We start from the raw sequence: 8269 nt of genomic DNA on the forward strand, positions 1-8269 counted from the left end.
GGTAAATTACATCCGATTGGCATGAAAATTGGCATGCATGTTAAGAACATATAGAGCATATAGCCCAACAGTTGGATTTTTAAAATATGAATTCAATAATAAGTCATTTGGTGGTGTAATATTTTTTAGAATTACGTCAGGTGTGATTTAAACTCAACCCTATATTTCTTAATACGATGTGAATTTTGACAAATCTATCGTGAGATTACATTATCCTTATATATTCATGCTTACAAATTTTCAAGGTGATAAAAGATTAATAGCCATGTCATCAATCAATTGTCTAGATTCAAGTTTTAGTAGTTTAAAATAATGCATAAAAGATGAGTTTGTAGATCAAATGGTAAATTACATCCGATTGGCATGAAAATTGGTATGCATGTTAAGAACATATAGAAAATGTAATCCAACGGTTGGATTTTCAAAATATGAATTCAATAATAAGTTATTGGGTGGTGTAACATTTTTTAGAATTACGTCAGGTGTAACTTGAATTCAATCCTATATTTCTTAATTCGATGTAAATTTTGACAAATCTACCATGAGATTACATTATCTTCATATATTCGTGCTTGCAAATTTTCAAGGTGATGAAAGATTAATAGCTATGTCATCAATCAATTGTCTAGATTCAAGTTTTAGTAGTTTAAAATAATGCATAAAAGATGAGTTTATAGATCAAATGGTAAATTACATCTAATTGGCATGCATGTTAAAAACATATAGAACATGTAATCCAACGATTGGATTTTCAAAATATGAATTCAATAACAAGTTATTGGGTGGTGTAACATTTTTTAGAGTTACGTCAGGTAGAACTCAAATCCAACCCTATATTTCTTAATTCGATGTAAATTTTGATAAATCTGCATTTAGATTACATTATCTTCATATAGTTTTCATACTTACAAAATTTCAAGGTGATCAAAGATTAATAGGCATGTCATCAATCAATTGTCTAAATTCAAGTTTTTGTAGTTTAAAATAACGCATAAAAGATGAGTTAAAGACCAAATAGTAAATTACATCCGATTGGCATGAAAATTAGCATGCATGTTAAGAACATATAGAGTGTTTATAACATATAGAGCATGTAATCCGATTTTCAAAATATGAATTCAATAATAAGTTAATGGGTGGTGTAACAATTTTTAGAATTACATTAGGTGTAACATAAACCCAGCCATATATTTCTTAATTCGATGTGAATTTTGACAAATCTACCGTTAGCTTACATTATGTGCCATCTGACATAATCTGCAAGTTGTTGGAAATCTAAACATGAAATGTGCTTGTTCCTTCATTTAATATGTATGATTACAAGAACAAGAACTAGATTGATGACCAAAGAAACAGGTTTACTAGCTTGGGGTTCTAGTAATTAAGGTGCTTTGGGTGTAAAAAACTTATGCTCTCAGTGATTAATAAAAAAGCTTTGAGATTTTTTGCAATTATTCTTACTATTTATCTTTTAGTTAAAACCTTTATTGCTTAATCTTATTTTAAAAAATCTTACCGCGTAATTTAAATATTTCATGCTTATCCCTAAAAGCATTCCTCCTTATTTCTAGATTATCTTCTACACGTTCAGTAACTTTAGTTACCACACTCTGCTAAATCCTAAAATTTCTCACATTTACCGTTTGTTTATGAGGTATTTCTCTTTCTCTCATTATGGTTTTCTGCATTTTCATTTAATATTCTTGTGTGAGGTTATGGATCATTTTGGCAAGGCTAGAGTGAATATTTTTTTTTTCAATATCTAATTTATGGTTTATATTTTATTTTTAATGGGTTTTGTATATGGTTATAGGATCTTTGAATAATCTTTCAGATATAGGGTAAAAATATTTCCTGGAAAACGTAAGCTTGATGACAGTATTTTCTTGTTGAACTCTTTTTTTATTCTAATCCATGGAACACATTGTAGTTTTGTTTAAATTACTTTATATAAAATGTTAAAAATTTTCATGTTCTTGTTTTCATTTGAATCTTATCCATGATTTTTATTGGGGTACAAATCAGATCAACATGTCTTTCATTTTTTCTTGTCTCTCTTGCACTCTCTCTAACCATTATTTGTGGTTCACATTTTTCACAATTGTTATATTATTTTAATTTATATTTAATTTTGATAGTGGTTTAAGTAATCAAATTAAGTTATTATTATTGTTAAATTAAAAAAAAAAAAGTTATTATCATTGTTTATGATATATTATATGATTATATTTGATATAGTAATATGTGTACTTATTTATTGAAGCATTGATACAAATACAAATTCACTTTAATTGTTTCATTTTAACTCATGTTTCAAAGATGAAGAGGACAACTCAAACAATAACATGGAGGTCGAAAACAACTTGGAGGGTGACTTAGAAGAAAACTAATATAGATCTTGTCATAATTCTAGTTGTTTAAGTTTAAAACAATATTTTTATGTCATGGTTTAATTTCAGGATTTCTTTATATATTCTATATTTTAAAGTTTGAACTTATAAGAAGTTTTATGTTTCGATGGATCAATTTTTAGTAATCATTATACTATTGTAACAGGATAATTAAACAAAAATTATATAAAATAACTTAAAAATAAATAAATAATAAAATATTTGAAATATTATATTAAACAAAAATGACTGATGACATAAAAATTTGGTCATAAATAACTTTATAGTGACGACAAAGTCCCTCGCGATTTATAGAATAGCGACGCCACTTAACCCCTTGCAAAAACGTTTTAAGTGACAGTTCAAGATCGCCACTATAATTTCTAACTAATTGTGAGGGGTTAAAAGCCCTCACAAATAAATTTTAACGATGACACTATTTGTCTCTAAAAAGTATGTCATCAGTTTGACATTCGCAAATAATTAATTATGAGAGTATGAAGATCCTCACAAATAGTTGTTAACGACGACTGCTTCTCCTCGCTAAAAATAAGTCGTCGACTTTTCTCGTTGTTTGGTAATATATTTGTGAGGGTGGATTTGTTCAATAACGACGGTGGATTGCCCTCGTAAATTATCTATTTGTGAAGGTATGGTCGCAAAATCTCTTTTAGCAACAAGAGCAAATATGACGCCCTTCAAGAGCAAATATGGTCGCAAATATACCCTCACAAATAACCTTTTGCGACAATATTTGAATTTTTGCGAGGGCATTTTACCCTCGCTAGTAGACTCTTTTCTTGTAGTGATATTAGTAATAAATTAACGTTGAATAACTTTAATCGGAAAATACATATATGATATCGATGTCAATCTTAGTATTAATGTGACATTGATTGAACAACAAACCCCCCCCCCCCTCCCCCCCCCCAAAAAAAAAAAAAAACCCTTGGCAATAACATGTGTTGTTTTAGCAAATATTGTTCTCATGTACGAGGAATTGAACAATACGTCAAAGAAATCGAATTTTCTACAAGAAATGGTTAAAAAAAGAAAAAGATATATGATATCTATGACTAAGAAAATTGCACACTAATATGTAGCGTAGTTGAAAGGTGAAGATTTATTTATTAATTTTATTTTTTTAGATAAATACCAATTTCATTAAGCAAGAACAACGCTAACATCCTTCCTCCACACATCCCGAGTAGATTCAGGCAGGCAGTTCATATTACAACAATTACAGGGAAAGGTGTAATTGACAATTCTCTACTATGAGCCACCACTACGGCCATATATGCAAAGAAGGTTAATGAGGGAGAAAAGAAAAACCTGAACCTAGCAGAAGTGGTAAAGCTAGATAACAAAGGATAATTATCCTCTCTATTACTATATCATCTGCCATAGCAGAAGTGGACAAGCAATCCACTAAAAAGAATGATTTGAGTCTTTGTTAGGACCTGGGGATAATTGCCCTAAAGCCATTTCATCAAAAAAAAAAAAAGGTTGGTTTTTTGGCAAAGGCAATGGTGTACTATCATTTCTTAACATAAATAACACATCTGACATAGTGGGCCGATCATCAGTGTTATTCTGTATACATAGGAGACCAATATGGATCCATCTCAACACCTTATATTTGACACATGAATCACTTATTGAAGGATCAATCAGTTCTAGCCCTTGACCTTCTTCCCATAAATTCCATGCCTGAAAAAATCATTTACAATATTAGAAGCACACATAACAATGAATATAAATAAAATCCAAAGCTTAAATTTAATAGACATACATATCTTGCTAAATTGAGTGTGTAGTCAACATGGTAGAAGCTATTGTTTTTTCTACCACTCACGATTTCAAGCATCAAGACTCCAAAGCTATAGACATCGGATTTTATAGAGAACACCCCTTCCATAGCATACTCAGGAGACATATAGCCACTACATCAAAAACACAATAAATATTTCATTTCACCAGTGATTGAATTGAGCGCATGTAATAGTAAGATTAAAATAGGAACTTAATCATCACAAGTGTAGGGGTTTATTATTAACTTACTATGTTCCAACAATTACATTAGTGTTTGCTTCCAATTCATCTGGTTTGAAAATTCGTGCCACGCCAAAATCAGAAATCTTAGGATTCTTGTTTTGGTCAAGGAGTATGTTACCGGCTTTCAAATCTCTATGAATTATTCTTTGTCTTGAATATTTATGGAGATAGAGTAGTCCTTGAGCGATTCCTTCAATTATGTTGAAACGTTTTTTCCAATCTAATAACTTGCTCCTCTTTGAATCTATCCAATATAAACAATTAGATAGATGTGATCAATAATCTAGTTTTTAGAAATTAGTATAATAAAGTTAAATTTTTTTTTTGAAAAATAAGTGAAGGAAGTACTAGTAAAAGTCAATGTTTTTCTAACCAAATAGAAAGTAATCTAAACTTTTGTTGGGCATGTATTCATAAACCAACATCCTCTCTTCTCCATGAATGCAACAACCAATAAGTTTAACAATATTCACATGATGGAGTTTAGGCATGACTATTAGCTCATTCTTGAACTCCAGTATTCCTTGTTCTGAATTTTGCCCTAATCGCTTTATAGCTATTGTTTGCCCCCCTGCCAATTTTCCCTGATGTGGTGATTAAAAAAGATTAATACAGCTTAGATGTTAGTTACTCAAAACTACTTGATGTAGAAATTTATTTAGAGGTGACCTTATACACAGGCCCAAAGCCTCCTTCTCCAAGCTTGTTTTCTAATGAAAAATTGTTTGTTGCAGCCATGACACATGTATAGCTAATAACACTGAAACGAGCTCCTTCATTCCATTCATTTAGAATTTCATTCATGTTGATAGATGGGTCCAAGCTCAATAAAGCAAGCAATCCATTTTCACCGTTTGTTTCATCACTTCCTGTTTAAATTTCCATAGAACATCATAATTTGCATATATCATATTAATAATCAAGAATTGATAAATTTTAATATTATATATATATGTATACACACCTTGATTTACAACTGCTCTCTGTTTGAGTAGATAACACAATATGCAGAAAACAATCACGAGTAGAGCAATGGCTGTGAAAATTGCAACGCATATCCACTTCTTTGTTCCTATACCTGGTCATATATAGCGGTGTTAATAATCATTAAATAAGAAAATATTTTCTGATTTTGATCCAAGTTGTACTGAATATCGAAAATCTACAAATACAAGGAAAATAAATTTTCATTTAAAAAAAAAAAAAAAAATTTGGAAGATGAGTACCCTTAAGAAGGGATAAACGAGTGTTAAGCATAATAAGCAAAAGAGATCAATCTAAGGGATCATGCAAAGTTCAGATCCTTCAAACCTAAAACTTAACTAAAAAGGTGTAGAAATGTAACTAATTAATATAACATAATATGAAGCTCCAATCTAACCAATTTTAGAAATCTTTAACAGTTTGTATTTGTAACCTCAGTGAAAGAGAAAATTAGACAAGCCTTAGTTTAGTTAATTTTACTAATGGTTTGTGTTTTGAAATTCTTGCCCTAGATTCATTTTTTGTTGCATCTGTAATTTGTGTAAGCCCAGAGTACAAGGCACATAAAACTTGAATAAGATCAACATTTCCTAAGATCCTTAGCAATTGCTAATTGGTGTACCATCTATAAGTAACAATCATTTTTCCAATAAAACGTCAATTAAGATAATTGAGATGCAACTAGGGCAAAACTTTTAAAGAAAAACCTTTCAGTGTGTGTATATGTAGAGAGAGAGAGATAGAGAGAGAGAGCTGCTATTTCTTGAGGAAGTTTAAGTTTGGAGAGAGCTCGATCTGAATCACCTGATTTAAGATTATCCATATTTACGCCATGAGAAGTAGACAACAAGCATGGGAAAAATAGAAAGAAAACTAATTTGAGAATGTTTATCACGTTGTTAGCCATGACGATCGACTACTGTCGTTTCACTTGTGAGCTAATTATCTAGCTACTTATATGCTCATGTCAAGGAAACATACAGCTGCTGCCAGCTAAGGTCAAACAGGTTGGTTAAAAAAGTAAGGCCGTCCATTGGAAAAAGATTTTTTTATTATTTTTTGAGAAACAATGGTATTTACGCTCCTACTCCTCATTGGTTAATGATTATCACTGGTCCGTGGTCCAATTATTCTGATAAATATGTACGCTCCGACACTTCATTTCACATTGCCTCCTTATCTATTTATCTCTTTATCTATTAAAAATCTATATTATTGTTGTTAGGGGTTTACAGGAACGGACCCAACCCCCGGCCCAAATAATTTTATTTTTTTTTACTTGTTATACTTTTCAGTTTTGTGGTTGGGCCCCTATTTTCCCAAACCGTAGCCCCTCTTCTATCCAAAAAAAAGAAAAATCCTAGCCAGCTTAGTATTAAAAAAAAAAAATGTGTTTTTTTTGTCTTTGTTGGTAGATGATTGTTGCATCCTAATGTATTAATAAATAATGGTTTTGTATATTTATAATTTTTTAATAGTATATGGCCTATTTGGAGTTTTTTTTTTTTTTTTACTTATACTTCGGCTCCCTCTAACTTGAAATCCTGGGTCTGTCCCTGAGGGTTTAGGCCTCGATTGTCATAAAATTAATTAAATTTTAGTAATTATGCTCTTGATTGAATTGATTAACACATCACACAAGCACATATTACATATTAGACAAATATGATGACCCATAAAAAGTGATGAAACAATTTGTTTCACAATAAAATAAAATGAGGATGATTTAACCAAAACAATCTTCAAGGCAACATATCCACTAAAATATAATCAAAATTTGTATAATAGGTTTAACTCTAAATCTAATGTAGTATTTACTGGCATAACTATATGTAGCTCCAAAATCTTTGGACTCTTTTATTCTAGATAGTTGCACACGAACTCCCCTGTTCGTGACTTCGAGATCTACTCTCAAAGATTTGATTGGTAACTATGGTTAATTAGATTATTTCAAAAACATCGCTTTATCATTGGATCTATTGTCTGCATGTAATCTCTAGTTGATTCGGCTAGGTTCTAAAAGTTTAGAATAATTGGCAAACTGTAAACATAAACCTGTCTAGTTATAGATCTTAGATTCTATAGGTTTGATTAAACAATGCTCAAGGTGCTACAAGTTAGAATACATGATTAAGAAAGTTGCAAATTCAAGAAATTGAAAACTTGCCAGGTTCGACCGATTGAGACATGGGTTCAGTAAAATTTTAATTAAGTCCAACAGTCCATTGGCCCATTAAGTGGTTATGGTTTTAGATCTATTTCACATAGTATTTAAATAAAACCCTAAGGTATGTTTTGTTATCACTTTGGAGGTGCTCTTTTGAGATCTAAAAGGTTCTATGACTTCTCCTTTCAAAGTTACTACGGGAATTCCATCTACATATTATTAGAACCGATCAATCTAAAGTTGCCGAAACAAGATCATACATAGCTGATGATTTAAACCTTTAAGGGTAGTATTGGAGTCACAAACCAGAGAGTTTGTGATGCTAAATCTTTGAGTGAGATCTCAAAGTCACAAATGTGGGTGCTTGTGCAAAGCAAATTCAAGATAGAAGAGTCCATAGAGTCGGAGCTGCATGTGGTCGTGTTAGTAAGTTTTACATGAGATAGCTTTAGATTTAGGATTTAAATCTATTGAAAACTTCCATTCGATCATAGTGGATTTGTTTACGTTGAGGATAGCTAGATTAAATCTTCTTCAAGTTTTTACCTTGAAACAGTTAGTTTCATTGGTTTTCTTGGGTAATCATATTGCTGTCTTATTTACTTTTCCGCACTAAGTAATATGATTGCATATGTTTAACCTAGATCTCATAATTAACCTAAGTAACAACTTG

The 8269-nt window shown here is 30.9% G+C and overlaps 1 protein-coding gene across 1 annotated transcript; it reads right to left on the bottom strand.

Moving 5' to 3' along the window:
• Positions 1-3818: 3818 nt before the first annotated feature.
• Positions 3819-6252, bottom strand: LOC126721399 (G-type lectin S-receptor-like serine/threonine-protein kinase At1g67520). Its single transcript, XM_050424437.1, has 7 exons — positions 6234-6252; positions 5410-5523; positions 5115-5314; positions 4819-5029; positions 4452-4689; positions 4183-4333; positions 3819-4100 (listed from the first exon to the last, which is right to left on the bottom strand). Exons 1-7 carry the CDS (start codon positions 6250-6252, stop codon positions 3819-3821), a joined length of 1215 nt encoding a protein of 404 aa, XP_050280394.1.
• Positions 6253-8269: the final 2017 nt, after the last annotated feature.

This window comes from Quercus robur, chromosome 4 (genome assembly GCF_932294415.1).
Source record: "Quercus robur chromosome 4, dhQueRobu3.1, whole genome shotgun sequence".
NCBI classification, from domain to species: Eukaryota; Viridiplantae; Streptophyta; class Magnoliopsida; order Fagales; family Fagaceae; genus Quercus; species Quercus robur.

What these genes read in the sequence shown, in the direction of transcription:
- LOC126721399 (XM_050424437.1), bottom strand. An exon ending in TTTAGATTACTTTCTATTTG is followed by an intron (nt 4,690 to 4,818) that starts GTTAGAAAAACA and finishes TATATTGGATAG; the next exon opens with ATTCAAAGAGGAGCAAGTTA. An exon ending in CACTCAATTTAGCAAGATAT is followed by an intron (nt 4,101 to 4,182) that starts GTATGTCTATTA and finishes TGATTTTTTCAG; the next exon opens with GCATGGAATTTATGGGAAGA.